This window comes from Ixodes scapularis, unplaced genomic scaffold (assembly GCF_016920785.2).
Source record: "Ixodes scapularis isolate PalLabHiFi unplaced genomic scaffold, ASM1692078v2 ptg001158l_1___fragment_5__unscaffolded, whole genome shotgun sequence".
NCBI classification, from domain to species: Eukaryota; Metazoa; Arthropoda; class Arachnida; order Ixodida; family Ixodidae; genus Ixodes; species Ixodes scapularis.
In genome coordinates, this window is record NW_024610110.1 from 1,001,868 (window position 1) to 1,024,138 (window position 22,271).

The 22,271-nt window shown below is 44.6% G+C and overlaps 2 protein-coding genes across 2 annotated transcripts; both read left to right on the forward strand.

The window, feature by feature from the left end:
• Window positions 1-466: 466 nt before the first annotated feature.
• LOC121834452 lies at window positions 467-10,704 on the forward strand. The gene is made up of 6 exons (XM_042288138.1): window positions 467-750; window positions 3,223-3,276; window positions 6,685-6,738; window positions 9,700-9,756; window positions 10,420-10,531; window positions 10,630-10,704. The coding sequence occupies exons 1-6, from the start codon at window positions 722-724 to the stop codon at window positions 10,702-10,704; spliced, it is 381 nt and encodes a 126-aa protein (XP_042144072.1). The 5' UTR covers window positions 467-721.
• A 651-nt stretch (window positions 10,705-11,355) lies between these two features.
• LOC115326997 lies at window positions 11,356-12,875 on the forward strand. Its single transcript, XM_042288141.1, has one exon. The coding sequence runs from the start codon at window positions 11,482-11,484 to the stop codon at window positions 12,460-12,462; it is 981 nt and encodes a 326-aa protein (XP_042144075.1). The 5' UTR covers window positions 11,356-11,481; the 3' UTR covers window positions 12,463-12,875.
• The last annotated feature ends 9,396 nt before the right edge of the window (window positions 12,876-22,271 follow it).

Sequence of the window (22,271 nt, forward strand, 5' to 3'; positions counted from 1 at the left end):
CCGCCTAGGGTTCACCGCCAAGGGTTCGGCAAGCTAGGCTACTATAAAAAAAAAGTAGTACTAGCACAGAGCCATTCGCCAATGCGGAGTGCAAGCTTGTCTTCTACTTGTGCAGTGGTTGCGATGATGTCAGAACGCTGAGCTCTTGTTGGCTGATTGAAAGAGAATAGTGGGTAGACCTCGAGGTACCTAGAATTGAGGTCTGCCCACTATCTTTCAATCAAAGCCAATCGGAGCTCAGCGTCGATCTGATGTCCACGCAACTCCTGCACAAGAAGCAGACGACTTGGTCTGGTTTCGTTTTCGTTCGCTAAAACATCGTACGATCAAGTAAATGCCCTCCTGTGTACTGAATGTTCATTTTGTCGACTAAATGTTTTGTGATACTTAATTTTGTGATTAAATTATCGATCTACGTTGTTTAAATAATATTTGCTGTTTTTGCTGGCTTGGAATGCCTGCATTTTACCAATTTTACTGCCAAGAAAAATTTGTCACATATGTTATCCAATCCAATCCGATTCGGCAGACGCACATGGTGCCAGTTGTTGTCACCGGTTCTGTGGGTGATTGCTGGTGTATCTTCGTTTCATTTGAGTAGCTAAAGGCTTTGATCGGGTCAACATGTCTGGCACGAAGCGGAAGCAGTACTTGGAGCCTGGACATGAATTTGTGCTACCGAAAGCAACTGCCTGACGCAAGCAAATGAAGAAAAACAACGATGGAACTGCGGAGGAAACCGATGAGCCCGTAAGTCAGAATCGTTTGCGGAAGATATGAATAGACGATTTGGTAAATTTCCCAATTACCAAGGACTAGCAGCGAGTATAGTTACACGAGCTGCACGCGCTCGCCTTGCACATTAAAAATAATCGAAGTAAATAGCAAAAATAAGACGACAAACACTCGCGAAACGGTGCACTTGTTATAGATAAAGGATGACTTCTGCAGACGACAGCACGTACTGCTCGTGTACCTACAATCCCTGCATGCGCCTTGTTGCTTGTGTACTTTACATCAGCGTCTATCGATCTTTCCGGTAAAGAACTTAGGTCGGATTTGTAGCGTTCGTGCGTATGGCGCGTGCTCTGCTCGCTTTTCCAAGCGACGAACACGCACGGGCTGGACTGTTGGTAAGCACGTCTGTGTGACATTTGTAAACATTGGAATCGTCTACAGACGATGCCACTGTTTACAAATGTCACAGTCCACATGGGCTCGAACAGACCACCGAGCGCGTGCTTACAACTGGGGCGTGCCAGAGAATGCTCGTGCGAAATGCACAGACACGGCAATGAATGCTCCCTGAGACGCTGGTATGGAAATGTTTATTGTTCGGCTCATCTTAGCATGACCTATTGTTGACCGCATGTGCTTGAAGAGGGAGATAATCGTTTTGAATGACGCCTGGGCGGCTGCACGGCACTCGTGCAGCGCGAGCGTCAGTCGGGGTCAGGGTGTCTCGCGCTAGCACGGCTTCTCCGGTTAGCCCATGCTAGGGTGAGGCGAAGTAGGGGGTGCCGAGCGTTAAAGGGGCTATGCAACATTTTCAGTTCGCTTTTTCATAAATTCTGCAAGTAGAGTCAAATGTATTGCACTGAGCCAGAAGTTCCGTTGTTGCTGTATAAGCTCAAGAGTAAAATATTTATTTTCTTGCCTTCGCGAAACTTGGTGACGCGGTCCAAGGCCATAGGGTTGCGTAGTCACAGGGTATCTTGTTCACCCTTCAGGCGACAGCACAGCAAAGGCCATAAGCGCGAGCTAGCCCACACTCCTTGCTTAGAAATGTTTCCTCCTAAAGCAAGCACTCGCTCCACAAAAGCCCGGTTCAAAGCTACGATCATGTGCATGTAGCTTCCACTGCCCTGTAAATGGGGTGTGGTGGAGCCATGGCGTCAGCCCCAAGGACCCCCAGCCGAATGCATCTTGTGGATTGGGCGTGAGCGGTGCGTCATCGTACTGCTCAGGCTCGGGAAAAACGATAGTCTGTGTAGAGATTTGGGTTGGAGCTTATGTTCAATCATTGCGATTAGGGAAATAACCAAACTCTAACAATGTCCTGGCAGAGCACGTCTCCTTTACATTACCAAACCTAGCGCAAGGCTGTGACAAACGTTGGGGGCATAAACGCGTGGCACCAGATCGGGTGGCCGCTTGATCGTGCATGCGAGTTGAGGGGGTGAAAACTAATAGTTTTTCTTAATTTTTTTTTTCAACTGCTGCTAGTATGCAGATACAAACACTAACACACATTTCTCTCATTATGAGTCTCAAGGATTCTTTCTATACAGTATATAGCGAAAGTGAGAAAATAGTTGGACAGTCCCTTTAAAGGCCCCTACAAGGGTGCTCCTGTCAAGCATTCTAGTGCGGTCCCTTAGCCAAGAACATTTTTTATACTAAATTGCCTGATTTTGAGTGTCCCGGCCATATTTTCAATATTATTTTCTCACTTATGAAAGTAGCATGCCTGGTTTTCTTCGAATCTATGCACCAGCCAACATTACTAAACCTGCTTTGGTGTACACACTTACAAGCATGGCCTCTTGGTGCCACCGTCTTACTAGCTGGAGTGCGCTTCGGGGCATACCACCCCAGCAAGGGAGATGGCGGTGCCTACTTTTACTAAAGGAAGTACGCTTTTATGCGTCAATGCTCTTTTCTGTTTGCCGCCAGGCAACCAAATTCTCGCCACTACTCTGCTTCACTAGCATCTCTCTAGCCACCATACTTAGTGCAGCTACTCTAACGCCTCTAAAGCTTAGGCAACAAAATGGCTGCCGCTACTCTGCTTCACTAGTAACTGCCGAGTCACCATACCTTAGTTTCGCTACTCTGAAATGAAGCTTATTCATTGGTTCTAGCGGTGCCCAAAGGTCACGCCTGCAAGCGTGTATAGCTGTGCAAGTTTTTATTAAGCGACTTCCGGTCGCCATGACACGTCGCCATGACACGGATCCCTGGACACCTACAGTTCAAGTTTAGTTTGCATGGTTTAATGAGGACATGAAAGAATTTTCAGACTTTGTCCAAATGAATGTGGCAGTTACTCTTTATTGCAAAGTACTTCTATCTCTGATAGTCGTACAAATGTCCAAAAGAAAGTAGACATTATCCAAGAGGTTCAAATGCTCGTGCCCAAAAAAGATTCTGACGAAATTGGCCAAAAATTGGCCTAGCCGGCGCTCTGGTTAATGAAGTGCTGTTACGATTTTATTCCAGGACAGCTCATCTCTCTCCCAGGTACCTGGGACCCCTAACCAAGCACCACTGCTGGTATGTATTTTTTCGGTTGGTTAATTCAAAAGTAAACCTTTGGTACATTCATACTTTCGCCCCATCTTCTCACCAAAAAAAAAAAAAAACAAGAAAAAAAAAAACAACCAAGCCGGTCTGATAAAAAAAAAATGTTTTTTTTTATGTAAGACTTGTCAAGATATTAGGCACTCGAGAAAACCAGCCCTCGGCCTTGAATCTTTATTAATGCAAAAGCATTAACTGTCCGATAGAGCGAGCCGACGTTATCAGCTGTGCCAAATGGCTCCTAAATTCCCCTGTCCCAATGGAGCGAAGTAAAGCCACAATCTGAAGCATTCCAGCTTTGAAGCCGTGCAAAAAGCCACGCAAAATGGCAGATAAATTCACCTCTATAAAAGGAGCAAAGTGAAGCCGACCTCTGATGGATTACGCTCTTATTGGCTGGCGCACATCATCAAGGGACGAGGCACCCATTGGCTCTCGTGCGGCGTGGTTCCAAAAACCGCCGCCAGAGAAGCCCTCTGTATGGCGGCGCAGTGGTTGCAGCGGCCTGGCGAGGTGCAGCGGTGCGGGCCTGGCTGCCTGGCCACAGAGCCCGTCGGGCGAACTCGGAGGAGGTTGTACAGTCAATTTCAGTGTGGCTCACAAGAGCACGCGCTCGACCGTCGGCCGCTACTTTGGCAGTACTGAAACGTGACCGCCCACGCTACTACGCCGCAGACGAACTAAGGGAGCGGAAAACGACATTCATGCTTTCGTATTTGCAACCCATAAGTGCTTAGATGTCCTCGAACATTTTTTTGCCACTTTCTGTTCACATTGCATCTATTGAAATAAATGCACTGTGAAAGTGTTTGCTACTTGACCTCACAACACTGCCATATGATCCTTCTGCATAGTAAAGTCCGTCTGCTACGGTCACCCTCACTATGGCAGCAAATCGTTGGCTAAACAGATGCACGCCCTGACCCAGCGTCTGAAGCGCCTGCAACCGAGCACCGTTTTCTAAAAGTGGAGTGGCATTTCACGCTGAGAGCAGGAAGCAGTTGCCTCGGCTGCCAGCACTATAGATGGGGGGAGCCTGGCTCCCCCGCCTTTCCCCCCGGCTACGTGCCTGGCGCACTTATTGCAACAATCGAAAGTAGAAGATTCCAGGTAAAAGACACAGCAAGGAAGTATGGCTTGAGGCACTGAGCATGATCCCAACCGCAATCACATTTGACGACCGCAGTGGAGTGCTCTGTATATTCAAGCCATGCTTTTCTAGTCGGCAGTGCGCCGTCAACTGGAGACCTCCGGAACAAAGAGCATGCACAGGCAAAGCCCGGCAACCCATACTGTGGGAAGGATTCAATTACACTTGAGTTTTTCAAGATACCTCAAATATAGTGTGTACCAAGGTGCTTGCTATTTCATGGAATAGATTCCCTTAGGGCCGGTTGCACCAACGCCGCTTACCTTAACCCAAAGCGGCACTTTCCTAAGCCGGCTTAGCGCCCTAAACCGAGCTCAGGTAAGCACGGGTTTAAATTCCGGTTGCACCAACGTTAAGCCGGCTTTACAGACGCACCCCTAGCTAAACGCTGGATTTGCGTAGGGAATCTAGGGACAAACAGGAAACTAGGGAACGCTCAAAGCGACGAATACGATTAGTGGAGAAGAATCACGTGATGTAAAAAAAAAAAAAAAAATTGTCGTAGTAGTCGTCGTTGGCGTCTGCTTTTCGCTGTATTTCTTCGGCGAGTAACAAATTAAAGGTCTCCAAATTCAATCATTTTTTCGTTTAACTTTCAATAACAGAAGTCAATGCTTCAAATAAACACGAATGCTCTTTACATCTGTGATTGTGTGTTTAATATCAGTTGATAACAGGATATTTGGCAGTGGTATGTAGTTTTCGTGCTCACATTTTGAGGTGAAGGAGCCATCGGGGACTCTACTCGCTACATCGCTGAAGACAAAACATCATCGATATAAGTAGGCAGGTAAGATGACTACTAAAATCAAGTCAAGCCTGAGACCGATGAAGTTCAAAACAGTGACGAACTCGCCACGGCAGCTGCGAAAATGCCCGGAAATCGTCGAATACAAGTCGTCGAGAGGTCAAGTCACGAGACCTTGCATCGACGGTACTCGTTGCTATCAGCAAGGTGACAGAACTGCACTGTACCGTCGTTGAACATCCGTTGCAGCCTCAAACGGACTTCAGTTTCACACTGTCGAGTTCAGAAAAAAAAAAAAAAAAAAAAACTCCCACTAATACATTACATCGTGACGATAAGAACGGTCGTCTCTTCGCATCACCTGCCCCAGCCTGCCCCGATACAGCAATCAACGAATCTAACATAGTAGTCGTTACGATTTGTCGTCCCCACGAATGAAAGATATAAAGCAAAATATTCCTAAAAAATCGCGATCACCAAAAAAGTTACGGAGGACACAACAAGGCGCAACTTTCAACTGAATTTTATTGAAAACGTGTTCCGGTATATAGTCTCAACCATCGTCACAATGACAACAAACGACAAAAGTAAAGGGAAAACACCATCACAGAGCACAACTCGGAAACAACAGTATCTCGTTCTCGGGAAACGAATGAAAGATATAAAGCAAAGTATAAAAAAAAAAATGCGATAACCAAAAAAGTTAGTTATGGAACGATACAGTTTTCTGAAGCCAAGATTCTACTCGCGAGATAAGGAAAATTCACTGAAGATTGTCTCAAAACTCAGAAAACGAAAGAAATTGAATTTTCGTTGTTTTATTACTTAAAAGCGCCGCAATCTAATGCAAACGGCAGAGGTGTCGACAATCAGCTGATCGCCGAGATCATGTACTGCCACTATTCAACGCGCTGATCAGATTGAAGGATACGCGCTACAAGTGTAGATAAACAAGGTGGTAAATAACAATACGTTACAGCTATGCGAAAATTAGTAAGTACATACGAATAAGCTCGTTGACAGAAGAACCAACGGGAATACAGACGTGAGCCCCACAGCTCCGTACGTTTCTCGGTTAGGGCTAACACGCCCTGAAAGTGGAGAGCCAACTTGAAAACAGGGGTCGATAAACACTTCACGCGACAATATTTTGCATCCTTGTCACAATCGAAAGTCATTTTGTCGAGACTTTCACGATGATGTAGCCTAAAACACTTTGCACAACCAATTTCGTCCACCGCGTCGACCGTGACAAACCAGCCGCCATGTTTTTAATCCAGGATTAAGAAACAACCAGAAGCAAAGCGCCCAATGTTGAGCGCTTAAGTTAAGCGTAGTTTAGTGCTAGGTTTAGCGATAAGCGAGTTTGGTGCAACCGAACGAAACCGAAACTAAGCTTAAATTCCCGGCTAAGCTCCGCTTTGCGCTAAGCGACGTTGGTGCAACCGGCCCTTAGTGAAGCAATCACTTTTTTTTATTCCAGGAACCCTCATCTGCTTCCCAGGAACCTGGGACCTTTAGCCAAGCCCCACTGCGAGTACGTATTTTTCAGAATTGGCTCACTTAAAAGTGCACCTTTGGGCACTGTTGATAAAAGTGGTATCTTGGTAATACTGAGAGCCCCAGATGAGTCGGACCCCACTGACCCTGCAAATAAAGGCAGCAAAAGTGGCTTTGGCATCACGTAACAAGAATTGGTTCTCCTTGCATCCACATTTTGTTTATGCTCGGCATCTTGGTCATCAACTCTTGGCGCATTTGCAGTGAGGGCAAGTGCGGCCACCTGCGTAACTATGCTCTAGTGATTCCATGCGTCCCCGCAGAATTCATGGTGGTGGTTATACAGGGTGTTTGTGGAAATGCACGCCAAATCACTCCTACTAAATCTACGCATCACACAGAAAAAAGCTTGATGCCATGATTATGTGCGCAAAAAGGCCTGTTTTAGAGAAATATTACCATTTAAGAAAATTAAGCTTTTCTTCTTTTTCATAAATTAACTTTTTATTTGTTCACTTTGAGGTTATAGTTTAAATTTCAAACTTGCTGAGCATCATCAAACGCCCCTATATCAACCTTTTTCAGATGGGTATAAAGCATGCTCAGCATTTGACCGTGTTTAAAAAAACTCTTCAAGTTTGACGCATTCTTTGGTTTCGTTTCCTTAGCTTAAGTGCATCTTGACGGCAGCCGTCCTGCCCTCTTCGCGGCCAAAGCGCGGATCTAGGTCCAGACCACGGTCCAGACGCTTCGCTCATGTCTCCTATGAAAAAAAAAAAAATCGTAGTCGAGTGCGCGTGCGGCCCGGCGAAAAGGAGCGCCTTGCTGTTAGAATGAACATGACATTGCGAGATTGAGCCTTGACTTCTGGGTGCCGCGCACACTGCGCTTCCTTTTTTCCTACAAGAGAGTGGAGCCAGGCAAGGGTGAGACAGGCGTCTGACCTAGTTCCGCGCTTTGAGTGCGGAAGGCCAGGACAACTGCCGCCAAGATGGGTTTGAATAAGAAAATGAAGCCAGGAAATGCATCCAAATCAAAAAATTTTTCAAAACGTGGTCAAATGCTGTGCGTGCTTTATATTCGTCTGAAAAAGAGTTGATAAAAGGTTTTCGATGATGCCCAGGAAGTTTCAAACGAAAACTATTCGCGACTCCTAACAGATACTTTTTTATACCTGCTCCTCTGTTTCAAGTATCATTCCCTAGGCCGCGCCAGCTTTCGCTGCTCATTCCGATCGCTGCGGGCTCCTTGCCTCAATGCATTGTGTATCGACCACTAGATAGCGACGACTCATTTCGGTGTGCGAATAGTCTTAAAGTGAAGAGATAAAAAGTTAATTTAAAAAAAGGAATGAAGAAACAAATTTTCCTTGATGTTAAATGTTTTTCCTAAATAGGCCCTTGGGCACACATTATCACGGCATCAACCTTTTTTCTGTGAAACGCATAGTTTTCGCTGGGGCGATTCAGCCTGTGTTTCCAAAAACACTATACACTAACACGGGGGCTTGACGCCATTGAGTTGCAATCGCACAAGATCCAGGAGTTATGGGAAAAGCAGTGCACGCTTTGCACGTGCGACATAGTGTTTTGGCATGCCGCAACAAACTGCATAAATAGTGAGATAAACTTTCGTAGAGGGATACACGTTTTTTCTGCCTAACACCCGATAGTAGGCCTCAAGATACTTGTGTGCCTGAACTGAGTAGGCCATGAACTGGTGTGGCGAAATCTCCGAAGTAAATGACGACTTAAGCGATCAGCATCAGTGTTGGGTTTCGTTGTCCACGATGTAAGGATTCTCGAAGGCTATGCCATAAACACAGCTTGTTGCTATATTAATGTCATTCAGGCTTTGGTAGCAAGCTCAGTTATAGTCAGATGCACACATGTGGGATATATCAGCACAAACACCACTAAGGAATAAAACTCGAAGCGCCTCAAACGCTCCAAGTAAGGAATTCCCACCATGCATCGCAATGCTTAAAACAGAAAAGTGGTCATCCTTGTTTACACCCCCTCCCAGGCAGACATGGCTCTCTTGCTCTGTCAGTAAACATAGAGTGCTGTGCATTAGTGCATAGCCCTGCCTATGCTGGCTGCCTGCAGTAGTAGGGGCACAAGCAGTCCACAATAGCCTTCTCATATCACGTAATTTTTTTGAAGGCTGAAAGCAACTTTTTATAATTAACTCATGAAGTGATTAAAAGGGCACTAAAGACTTTTTTTGAAGATGCATGTTTTTGTTGTTGTATAATGTAGTAGGGGGTGCAAGTTAAGATGTGTTCGCTATTTAGACACTGCTGCAAACTAAGTTTTCCCTTGCCTTTTTGTGCGGGAGCAATGTGTCTGCTCGTCTGCTTCCCGGAAAATTCGCATGCAACACTTGGGGAAGACATTTTCTTTCTCGTGCCCATGGGTCCCGTCTGGAATTTCTTTCATCTGTGGAACATTAACGCTGTAATATGCCTGCGTGTTGACTTCCTGTTTGGGTCAATCTGCGAGGGAACCATCACTCATGATTGGCTGACTAGCACCTTTGTCATTCAGCTTTGTTCCAATGCACTGGCACCACCCACTTGTCTTCAGCAAAAATTAACAGAAAAAGGGCATTTTGCAAACTGTGATCGCATTCTTAATAGGAAAATAGGCTCGGCATGGTTGTGATCTTTAGATGTTTAGGATGCTTAGATCAAATAGAATGAGTTGTCACTATGAATAGGCACTCTCAATAACCTCTTAGTGCCCCTTTAATATTTTCACTTGCTCAGTTATTGGCACACAATATATTCCCCGATATGTTAGACATGGTGTCTAACACATGGGCAGACATGCATTAATACTGAAATTCGGATATCTTTGTCAGCCTTAAATTCATCCTAGAAAGTTTCGTGCTCTGAATTTATGTTGTTATCCAAGAAAGTCTTCAGTAGAGATTTATATGATGTACATGGAGGTTATATGTGCACCCTGCTCACATTGGAAGTTTTTGTTTTCAGTCTCAGGAAACTGAGTACACCAGTACCCAGCCAGATGACCCTGCGGACAACCCAACGGTGAGTGTAGTTGAAAAGTTAAAACCCGAACAAAAAGACTTTTTGTAACATTTCTTATTCTTGGCTATACTCCGTTTCACCTTATGCTGTACCGCAGCGAAGGCTAGAAGCGCGAGCTCATAGCGTTGTCAGCCGCTTTTAATGCACGAGAGCTTGTGCTGCCGAGGTGTGCCCTAGAGCAAGGAGCTCGCGCTTGTGGCCTTTCCTGCGGTACATCATAAGTTGAAACAGAGTATAGTTTATGTTGACGTTGAAACCAAGAAAAACAGTGCGTGTATAAACAGAAAGCAGTTAAACTTGCTGTAGTGGTGTTTCTGACCTAATCAGGTAATGAGGTATTAATTAGTAAAAATTTGGAGCATTTTCAAAAGAAAGTGGTTCAAAATGCATCTTCATTTCCAGATTTTTTTTAGAGAAACCAGCAAACTGAACTATTGAACCTGCTTCTCCCTCCTTAAAAGGCACCTGCAAAGATTTCTGGAGTGTGTGTGGCTACATTCGCTGCACGCTCCTCGGTGCTTGGGAATTTCGCTAATCGTCTATTGCTCTGTTTGATTTCACATTTCTGGTATAGCAGTGTCTTGTAAAGCAAGGACTGTTTGTTGATTTTGTGAAATTGTGCTATATTTGGCTTTGTAAATTGATGCCATTTTTGTTGCACAGGATTCCTCCTTGTCTGAATCTTCGGAAGACGACTTCGATTCAGAAGACTCTAGTGAAGACGACACATTCTATGACGCCTCCGATGAGGAGCCCGTCTGTGGAATGGAAGGAAGTGTGTCATCCAACGATGAACGTGTTTGTAGTGGGGGGGGGGGGGGGGGTGACTAAAGCGGAAGCCCTTATTTTGAATATTTTTTTTGTAATCCGCAGCGCGCTTTCAATGACTGGGATGAAGGACGCCTTGTTTCTGGTAAACACCTTGTTTGGAAGGCCGGTTGTGCCTAGCTCCCTCTATATGTTTGAGAAGTCTCTAAACTTCTGTAAGAATTTCGATCTTGTTTATTATTGTTTATCTTGCTCTGTTCAATTGACCTCCACTGTTCAGAAGGACATACAGAAGTGCCGGATTTGTAAAAAGTTGTTTGACGTAAGGAAATCTGATGGATCTGGTTTTTTTTGACAGCCTCATTAGCGTCTCAGCTGAGAAGTGTTCTAGAGAGTTTTTCTGATCACAGCTTTTTAACTACAAGGTTTAATCGACCAAACACATTTTCTGACATATGTGATGGACATATGTACAAGGACTTATGTAAAAAGTTCTCAGTTCTCGGAAACCCCAATAACATTTCTTTTACCTTCAACACTGATGGGTGCCCAGTTTTTAAAAGTAAAAATTGCTCTATCTGGCAACTTCAACTTATTATAAATGAACTCCCGGTCTTTGAGAGGTTTAGGAACGTCATCCTTTCTAGTGTGTGGTTCGGAAAGAATCACCCTCCGATGGAGCTGTACATGAAAAGCTTCGTGCAACAGTGCAAGCTTCTGTGTGATCAGAGGTTTGTATGGAAGCGCAACGGCACTGAGGTGCTAAGTAAGGCTTTTGCAGTATGCTGCAGTGTGGATTCGGTGGCCCGTCCTTTGTTGCAAAATATGATGCAATTCAATTCTTATTTTGGTTGTGGTTGGTGCCTGCACCCTGGATCTCTCATTAACAGGTCAATTCGCTATACGGTCTCTGCAGAGGTAGTTGATGACAGAAAATCGAAAAGTGCAATCCGTGACATGCGTGAAGCTGCATCACAGGGTGTTATTTGCAGAGGGTTTAAGGGTCCGTCTGCATTGCTTAACTTGCCATCTTTTAACGTTATTGAATCCTTTGTTCCAGACTACATGCATGCCGTCCTCCTCGGCGTGTCTCGGACACTTTTGAGCTTGTGGTTCGACAGCAACACCGGAGGCGGGTTTTATCTTGGAGATCCGGCCACTGTGAGGCTAGTAGATCGCAGAATAAAGGCCATTAAGCCTCCTTCTAAGCTCGGCAGGTTTCCTCGGGGGATCAGTGAACGAAAGCTTTGGAAGGCACAAGAGTACCGGTCGTGGCTTCTGTATTATTCGTTGCCGGTCCTCTATGGCATTTTGCCAGAATCCTTCCTTGGGCACCTCGCTCTTCTTGTACACTCCATTTTTTGCGTAATTCAGGACACACTTACAGGGGACGACATCAACATGGCCCAAATTTTGTTAACGGAATTTGTGATCAAATACAATATGCTATATGGGGACATCAACATGGTTTTCAACGTTCACATACTCCAGCACCTGGCAAAGGATGTTTTTCGTTGGGGGCCTTTGTGGACCCATTCCGCCTTCTGCTTTGAGTCGTACTATGGCGTTTTGGTTAAATCTATCAAGGGCAACCGTGGAGTTGCAATGCAGGTGTTACACAAAGCTATACTTAAGCAGTCTGTAAATTTTTATGTCTTAACTAAAGGAACGGATGTAATGAAGAGATCCCTTGCATTTTTCAAGGATGAGAAAAGGTGCCATTCGGGGGACACAATCTCTAGCGTAACCCTTTTGGGCCAAGCACAGCCGTCCAAGTTCAGTAACGCCGAAAAACGATGCATTATCACTGCCCTTGGTACAGTTCCTTCATGTCTTTCAGTCTTCTTAAGATTCATCGCTGGAGGAGTCGTGTACCATTCAGCTCAATACTCACGTCCTCAAAAAATCAATGACACTGTTGTAGTTCTTCAAGGCTAAAAGTTCGGCATTATTCGTTAAATTTTTTCTTACAGGCTTAACAGTGCACAGGAAGTCGGTTTAATTGTGGAGGTACTCGAAGTTGAGGATGCAGCATTTTGTGGGGCTCCGCACATTGCAGTTGGGAGTTTTCTTCCCTCAAAATGGTCGCTGTTTCGGCACTTTTGAGGAAGGCAGTGCGAGTGGATGTCGAGAACTCTACGTTTGTTTGTAAGGTTCCCAATCTTCTGGAAATTAACTGATGCAGGCTGGGCTGCAGTCTTAATAGGTCACCAGTTTTATTTTTAATTTGTCTGCTTGTTCAGGGTGTCTTCCTAATTGCTTCTTTCAAATTTTCTGACTTTTCCAAGTTTTCGCTGACTACGGTAGAATACCGTGCATCCGCCCACACCACACTAAGCGCCCATTCCCAAATTTGCAGGATCTGAGAAATTACACAGGGTACATTTATATGTAAAACTGATGAGCGGAGAAGGGCCCATCCCCCATTTTTTTGTAATTATCTCCAAAGTTTGAGTGGGCGCTTGCTTGGTATTTTACAATATGTTGAGTGCAGGTATGCCGATGCACCGTGGTGCTTCGTTGCATGCCACCATGCCACTTACACTGGTTGTTTTTCCCGACTTCAACTAGCTGCTTGGTGGTTTTCCCGATTATTCTCCGACTTTTCAAGATGTCGTAAATTTTCTACCAATTCCCAGTTTTAGTGTTTCAGTTGCATCTCATACCTGAAATCGGGGACTGTGTACTGTTAACGTTTGCTCCAGGTCCTCCGAGCTTTGATGGATTAACACACTTGACCACAGATCCTTCTCTTTGAATGCCATTGAGCTTCCATTTATATTTATACTTTCAAAGGTAGGTGGGCGTAGCCCAGAATCCTTGCTTCTGCAGTGCAAGCTTTCCCTCCTCATGTCCAGAGCTGTGGTGCGTTAACAGACTTGGTCACCAATTCCTCCTAATGCCGTTGCGCTTCCATCAAGGTGTTTATCAAATTACTGATTTTAAATTCCCTGACTGTTTCAGGTTTTTTTCTGACAGTTTGTGGGTCGAAGGATGGCATTTCAGCAACATTATTTAGCATAGGTGTGCCAATGTGCAACCGTTGCACTTCATTCCGCTCCGCCAAGCCAATTTCACTGGTCATTTTCCCTGATTTAACCACCTTTCAGACGGTTTTCCTGATAACTCCCTGACTTTTCCAGATGATTCGAAATCTTCTGAAAATTCCAGGTTTTCCAGGTTGGTAGACACCCTGTTCCATGCATATTTGAGGAGTTTTCTTCTTTTTTCTAAGAGCTAAATCTATGTGAAGCGAAACTGAGATATGGTGAGAATGTTTGCTTATAAAATTAGCTTTTAACTAGTCATATAATGCGGCCACCTGTACCCTGGTTTTCCTTGCATGTTACGACTCATTTCAGCTTGCTTATATTTTTGGGAACGATGCACACCCACATGTACTCCGAATTTTAGCAAAAATTGACTTAGTTACGGTTTGTGGACTCAGCTCATTATGATAAAAAATTCTGCTGTATAATCTATTTATGCTTTTAATATTGGGAGAGGATTTTGAGCCCAGTATCCCTGGCTTCTGCAGTGCATGCTTTCCCTTCTCATTCTCCAAGCTGCAGTGTGGCAACACACTTGGCCACCCATTCCCCATTTGAATGTCATACTTTGATGCGTACTTGTGTGCATGCTTTCAATGTTTTCTTATACTCCCCGTCACTCAAATTTTATGCAACACTTCTCTGAAACGTGAATTCTAGTAGTATTTTATGAATATTGTGAACACACCGGCTTGACTGACACTTAGAGTCATTACAGTGCAAATTTGAAGTATAGTATCTGATAATATTCGTAATATAGATATATGCATCTCATTCAAAGAAAACTATTTGTCCTTCTATTTGCTTTGCAGTTGAAGGTCATATTCTGTGGTTTGAGAAACTGCCTTTATGTTAGATTCAGTTGCCATTCTGCTGTGAAATGATTGTTTTGTCATGCACAGCTGTTATTGTACTAGTTTTTTTTTCTCATTCTATGGCCATTGGATCTGCATATAAAGTAAACATACTGAGTCCAATCAAGCCCTCATTGTGCATGTTTTCCTCAGAACTGCCTACTTATACCTGCTGTTACTAATGACAACCTGTGTGCACTCATATTAATGCAGAACATATGTCTGATAAGGCCAGAACAATCCAGAACACAAGACTGGCAACTTCAGAGTAATGTTGGCTAAAGAAAAACAGAATGAGCTGTGATGCATGAGCGAAAGATTCTGTAATGTATATAGTTTCTTCTCAAAAGCATATATGCTGGTGGGCATGCGTTAACGTAAGAAAGCAGCTGTTTTAGCTTACTGTCACATACTAAAATGCAAGCAGCCTAGGGCTATGTACTTTTCCGCATTTTCAGCAACATGACTAGCACATGGGGTCCCTGAAGGTTTCCCGCAGACTTCTTAGAGTGCTCACTGAGTATGTGTAGGATACCTACAGTCTCTCACACGGTGTCCCACATGTCTTTAAAACCCATGGTCCTGATTACATGGCGTGGATTACCTAAAGCCATCCACACAATGTCCCATAGAAACTAGTACTATACCCGCAGGATATGTGGGTGACAAAAAGCAACCCGCACAGCCTCCCACATGTCTCGTAGACCCACAGCCCTATCCCCACATGTCTCGTAGACCCACAGCCCTATCCCCACAGGCTGTGTGGGTTACAGAAAGCAACCCACAGAGTTTCCCACATGTCCCATAGACCCACAGCCCCATCCCCACAAGGATGTTGGGAGACCTACAGAGACCCACAGGTGTCCCATAGAGCTATGTAGGACCCCGCACAAATTCTCTGTGGGTGCTCTGTGGGCATTTGGACCAGGGAGGACATACCCAGCAGCTTCCGACTGTATCATTCTGAACTTCTGCTGAAGCAATTCGTACTCCTTCTTTTTTTGTTTCCTACTACTCAGCGGATGGCGCGGCCGTCCAGGCTTTGAGGCCTGCCCTGCGCAGCACTGTTATTCAAAGACTGAAGAAATTCAACCAAGCGCGGGTAAACGGCGGGAGTAACTCTTAACAACCAATACATTTGATTTCGGCGAAGAGAGTCAATAAAGAATGTTGAAACCACGAAGCACGGGATATTCCTAGTGCGGGCGCGGGGATATAAAAATAGCGTAAAAGGCGAAAAAAAAACATTTCAGCACGTTATTCGAAGGCTGCAGATATTCAACTAAGCTCGTTACAACCAATAATTTTTTAATTTTTTACGAAGGGGGTCAAGAAAGAATGTTCAAACCACGAAGCACGGAATATTCCTAGAACGGGCGCGCGGTTATAGCGAGACTGTAGGAGAAAAAGAAACATTTCAGCACGTCATTCGAAGACTGAAGAAATTCAACCAAGTAAACGGCGGGATTAACTTTAAAGAACGGAGAAAAGAATGGAAACAGGGCTGGAAGTAATAATAATAATAATAATAATAATCTTTATTCATATTTTGCATACATCAAAATCACTGCATATCGTATCTGGATCCTTAGCCAGCAAGGCTAGTTCTGGATCCATACAAATGTACCAATATAAGGCAAGCGGTTCGGTCATGGCACTCGTTCTTGTGCGTCACAAATAGAATGCATGTTCTACAACATTTCGAAATAATGCATTTTCACGGCCAGTGCGAATGTTTTACTCTCTTTTATGTTTGTGCTTAATGAGTTTCAAATTTTTGAACCTACATACTGTATTAGACGTTGACCATAAGTATTGCTATAGGGCGGAGTATTGAAGTTATTTATGAGAACATTCCTCGTGACTCTACCTGATTGTACAAATATACGTGATGGGAGTGGTATATTATTTATTACAATATTATGCAGCAGAATTACAGTTCTATAGTCTCTTAACACATGAAATGGCGTTATTTGTTGTTTTTGAAAAAAAGGGAGCTGAATGGGCGTCGTAACTTGCATATTCTAGTATTCTCAATGCCCGCTTTTGCAGCGCTACTATCGGTTTTAGATACCTTAGGTATATAAAACACCACGATACTACACAATATTGTAAGTGACTATGGAAAATACTGTAACAAATCAATCTTAAAGTTTTCGAATTAAAGTATTGACTGGCTTTAAGTAACGTGTAAACCGAATAGCCCAGTTTTTTACATAATGTTTCGATGTGCGGTTTCCAGTTGAAACAAGAGTCAAGAATCACTCCTAAATATTTAATATGTTCTACCTTTTGAATGGACTTATTACCTATTTGTATATTTTGCGCCTCTGTTGGAGTGACCTTATGTGGGGAAGCAAACACTATATAATTTGTTTTTTGGTAGTTTAAAGTTAACTTATTATTCAAAATCCAACTCTCCATCTGTTTAAGGTTTTGATTAATCTCCCCCTCCAGTTCAGCCCAGGAGTTACCAGATGCCAGCAATACTGTATCGTCCGCATACATTGTTACGTTTAATTTTCCAACTGCTTTAGGCAAGTCATTTATATCAAGAGATAACAGAATCGTCCTCAGCACAGATCCTTGTGGTACTGCTGTGAGCACCATCTCATTGGTAGAGTATTGATCTCCGATGTTGACTTGTTGCGAGCGCGACGACAAATAACCCTTGAAAAAGTCCAAAGAAAAGCCGCTAAAGCCATATCTTTCTAACTTAGTAATTATTTTTTCGTGATTAACGGTATCAAAGGCCTTTTTATATGTAAAAAAAGCCAACTACTATTTTATTCTTATTTAAAGCTGTGTTAATAAATGGACTTACATTTAAGACCTCAGTACTAGTAGATCTATCTTTTTGAAATCCGTGCTGTTGTTCTATTATAATTTTATTTCGAGTCAAGAAATCAACCATTCTAGCTGCTATTAGCTTTTCAAAAATGGTATTGATAGTGTTCAATACTGAAATTGGTCGATAATTAGATAGTTGATTTACATACCCATCCTTGTATATTGGTATGACTCTTGCTATTTCCAGGAGGTCAGGGAAAGTCCCAGTATAAAACACCTGGTTGAATATTTTTCCAGAGGCTTGCTAAGAATATTAATGTTGTCCTTAATCATTTTTATAGACATACCATCGTTCACAATGTCTGTTAAATTAAATCACAATATTTTGTTTTTATAGTAGTAAGGCTCTTGTAATGCTATTATATTTGGTTGAATTTTGTGTATTGTTATTTTTAATTGTTCAATTGCTGAGTACGAATGGATTGTGTTAATCTGTAAAATTTGTATAGAATCAGCGATGTTTATTCTCAGAGAAACTTGTGTTGTAGTCCTTTAATGGTAGTTAGTTTTGATTCGTAGCCACAGTGTCCCAGTTACCTGAGAGAGGTAACTGGGACACTCTGGCCACGTTGCCGAGTGTCCCATGTTTCTTTTGGCTGATGCGTTACTCTCTGCACAGCTCAAACAGTGCCTCTGTTTTTCTTGACACTCATCCCCCTTGTGCCCCTTCCAACTTTTGTGATATCGAGGGGATGCTGTACATCTCGACCCCAAATGGCCGAAACGACTGCAGGTCTTACAGAAAAGAACATGCAAGTTCTCTTCAAAGGGGCATGAAGACCAGTCCAGTAAAATCTTTCCTTTGTTTTTTAGTTCCAAAAACATTGTGGGGCTAAGTTCCACAATGACTGTGGCTGAGCCATTCTTGTTCTGAAAGGTTCTCACAATTTGTATGTCTTCTGATGTTCCCGAAAGTTTATTTTGTTCGATATTTTTTCCTTCAGTCCTGAGTCATCGCTAATTACACCGGTTATTCTTATTTGAGGATTTCTTTTTGAACGGCTTTTTTGTCTCAAGTGCTCTTTGTAGTTGTCCGTTTTCTCTGATTGTTCTCCCAGTTGGAGATTCGTTCCCTCGAAGTGCTTAGTAAAATCGCCCCTCCCTTGATGAGACGGAATTCGGGGCATGTGAGTCCTAACTCCTCTGGCAGAACAACTGATTTTAATGTTGTCAGTACCTGAACCATTTCTTTTCCACTTTTGGGGTTTTTGGAAAAACAAGAAGAGCTGCCTTCTCAGGCCTGCTCCTCCTGCTTTCCAAAGTGTCTGTCTCGTTTTCGTTGTTTTGTTGGTTTGTCATGTTTTTAGATTTCTGTTGGAGAGCATCTGCATGCGTCATGGTAGGCTGGAGAGCTTGCTCATTCAGCCTTCCCCGGAGGTATGCGTTCTCCTCAATCAATTTTATTGCTATATTTGTGATGTTCTGCACACACGATGCGAGCACCTTCAGCTGTTCCTTGCTGAGTGTGGCCGCAATTGGTGTCACTGATGTCAAGTATTCCAATTGGGCTTCCCCCTATTGGACCCGGAAGTTGTCTCTCTGGGTGCTCATCCGCCCACTTTCCGGAGCCGATCCTAACGTGTCCCCCTCAGCGCTGGTCTCTTTTGTTTCCCTTGTTTCGATTATTTCCATTGTTTCAGTTTCTTTTGTTTTCTTATTGTCTGTTTCCTCTGCTGTTACCAATTTCCTTTTTTTCTGTTTTTGAATTTTTCTTTTTGTCTTTCTTCTTCTTTCGGTTTACACTCTCCATAGACTCATGTGTTTGTTCTGAAGAGCTATTTCTTTCTTCATTTCCCTCATCATTTCCTTTCCTCAATGGAGATCTAGAATGATCTCGAGAATCTCGAAATTTTGACCCCTCTCGAGGTCTCGTCATCTCTGTTCAGTATTTTTTGGTTTTCCAAGAAATACACACACTTCGCTTTATTTTTCTTTCATTGCCCCTATGGAAGAAACAGGGTATATTGTAACAGCCCTCTGTGGGCTGCTACACCTTCGAAATTTTAATAGAGTGTTCCTCTCGGTGATAATTAGTTGTGCCTGAAATTTTTTCGTTCTATGTATTGCGAAGTTATAAGCGGTCCTATTTTGCGATCGGCGTTTTTTTCAGTGGGCCGCCATCTTGGATTTGCATGTTTTACTCGTGAATTAAAAACTATCGGCCCTATAGGTCTGAACTTTTTAGTGAATGTTTATAGTTGAATTTCTTACTTACGAGCTAAATTTCATGCGTGTGGGCCGAAAATACCGAAAATTCTAGGCAAAAGTTGTTTTTATTGAATTTGGCCGAAATTCAAGATGGCGGCCCTCCCTCCCCCACCGCTTTGAATTTTCAATCGCTTAACAAAAAAAAAGTATAGTAGGTACGAATTTGAAATTTGGGTGGTAGTTCCACTACCCTAATAGGTCTTTGTTCTATATTGATTTCTTCTCTAGATAATAATGGATATCTCTTTTAGCTGTAACTGAATTGGCCTTACGGGGCTGGGCCCCGCTGGCGTTCGCTTAATGTTTTTCCGAGGTTTTCAGGGTTCGACCTTGTTCTCTTTTTGTTTTATGAATCTTTAACCCTATGTACGCGTGTGTTTTGTTTTCTAACAATATTATTTCTACTTATAACTTCAAAAATCGAGGAGGTACTCACGGCCGATTCTGTGAAGGTGGCCCCCTGGCGGCCAGAGCAGTAGATAGGGACAGTGGGAATCTCGTTAATCCATTCATGCGCGTCACAAATTAGATGACGAGGCATTTGGCTATTGCCTGTTTCTCTTAAAGTGCCGGGAGCCACAGGGCCCGATGAGGCCAAGCGGACCCCCACCCGAGAGATGTTTACATGGGCCATGTTTTTAACTCCACCCAGAAGAAAGGCAGGGCAAGCGCAGCTCCAGGGGTGCCAAGCCTTAAGAAAAAGGGGCGGAAGCAAGCCCGTTTCCGGGTAGGAAGGACAATTCCAGGTCGTGCTGGCGTTACTCCCGGAAGCTAGAAGAGATGCGAAGGATTATCACTCTGACGTGTTTAGGCAGAGGGACCCGACTTCCCTGTGTAAGCACGGGTGTTAGTGCCAGAACCGCCGCATTTGCTACAAGTGGAGGACACCACCCCTGAATGGTGTCCTGGCTGAGCCACTCGGAGGCCATCAGCCCCGGTGCCAAGGCAACCACCCGGGCGTCATAGGCCGGTCAAGGCCCTGGCCCTAGGGTGACTTGGAACACCCGCCACTCGGCGGGGGTTTGGAAAAGGGTTCCATGAGATCGCAAAGCCAGTTGGCAGGGGCAGGGATACCCCTGCCAGGAAGTGCGAGAGCTCCCGTTGAGGACGAGATCACCAGGGATGCACCCCCTTTAGGTTCACTAGTCCTGCGGCGGGCACCACGTGCAGGTGGGAGTTCGGCTTTGCACAAGCAAGTAACCATCTGCTCTCACCCCGAAGTCCAAGGCGTGCATGCCATAGGAGAAAAGAGAGTCATAGTTACTACCGCTGTTTACCCGCGCATTGATGAATCTCTTCACGTTGACATTCAGAGCACTGGGCAGAAATCACATTGTGTTAACACCGACCAGTGGCCATCGCAAAGCTTTGTTTTAACTAGACAGTCGGATGTGGATACGGTCCGGCACGAAAACCCCGCAGGGGACACCTGTGAAAGCAGGTGTTTGGAGAGTGGCGTCTCCACGGACCCCGAGCCGTGCGGGTTCGCCCGCCCACGTCTGGCTGTGCGTGGCTTTCCCGAGTCCGGGGAAAAGGGCATCCTGGTGGTTGAGTCGAACCCGGGGTAGGTTTGGACCCTTCGGGGCCCCCCGGGTGAGGCAATACACCACTTGGGCCCCCGCTTTCCGTAGACGGCTGTCCTGGCTTGGCCCGGCCACGATGATTCAGTCAGTCGCCACTTCTACTATCCCCTCCCTTCTGTTACCTTTGTCTTCTCCTTTTCACTCCTCTCATTTCACTTCTTTCCTTTTTCATTTCCTTTGGCGGCAAGGGCTAACCTTGGGTGGCGACAGACTCCTCGTCCGAAACCACACTTGGTTATAGTACCTGGGCAGTGCTAATAGTCTAACGGTTCCAGCAAAGCCCGTTTTGTTATGGTCCGTTAACTATTCCCTTGTTGGGCTCCGTGGTGGGCGGCACACCATAGTGAACTACAAACCCGGTTCCAGGCAGGCATCCAAACGGCCCTGTCCGGAACAAGTAATCGCCAAAGCACCAGAAACAGAACACTTTGTTAAGTTTTTTGTAGTTCACTCTGAAGACAATCAACGCCCTGCCGCCAAGCTGTCTCCGTTCATTGTTGCCAAGGTTCTTGAGCAAAGTTGCATTCTGGGGACCTCCTTGTTGAGGTCACCACACAAGAGCAAAGTGTGGCCATTCAGAAGATGAAGAGCATCGTGGAGACCTCTGTCACGGTAAAACCGCACAGGACGTTGAACACTGTGCGTGGTGTCATCTCCGAAGAGGACCTGCTAGATGTAAGTGAGGATGAGATCCTTGAAGGCCTACAAAACTCGGGTGAGATTGCAGTAAAGCGGGTTATATATCGCCGCGAGGGTCAGGAGATTCCCTCAAAACATCTTATTCTTTCTTTTGAACGGCATTGTCTCCCAGCAACAGTAAAGGCAGGCTATCTGAACTGCCGTGTCCGTCCTTATGTGCCGAACCCCCAAAGGTGTTTCAGGTGCCAAAGGTTCGGGCATGGGTCCAGGAGCTGCCGTGGAAGAGAGATCTGCGCCAAGTGTGGCAGCAACGAACATGTCGCAGACGTCTGTGAAAGCACTGTGTGCTGCTCCATCTGCAAAGGCACCCATGCAGCGTACTCCCGTGCCTGTCCCCTGTGGAAGCAGGAAAAGGAGATACTGAGTTTAAAGGCCAAAGAGAACATTACATACCTTGAGGCCAAGAAACGCTGGTCATTCCTTGCACAAGGCTCGTATGCCGATGTGGCGCGCCGGAGTCCTGCGCCGCGGATGGAGTCGAGGGCAACGCAGGTCTTGCTCGA

What these genes read in the sequence shown, in the direction of transcription:
- LOC121834452 (XM_042288138.1), top strand. Translation starts at nt 722, where the DNA reads ATGGAACTGCGGAGGAAACCGATGAGCCC. An exon ending in CGGAGGAAACCGATGAGCCC is followed by an intron (nt 751 to 3,222) that starts GTAAGTCAGAAT and finishes ATTTTATTCCAG; the next exon opens with GACAGCTCATCTCTCTCCCA. An exon ending in TTAGCCAAGCCCCACTGCGA is followed by an intron (nt 6,739 to 9,699) that starts GTACGTATTTTT and finishes TTTTGTTTTCAG; the next exon opens with TCTCAGGAAACTGAGTACAC.
- LOC115326997 (XM_042288141.1), top strand. Translation starts at nt 11,482, where the DNA reads ATGCGTGAAGCTGCATCACAGGGTGTTATTTGCAGAGGGTTTAAGGGT.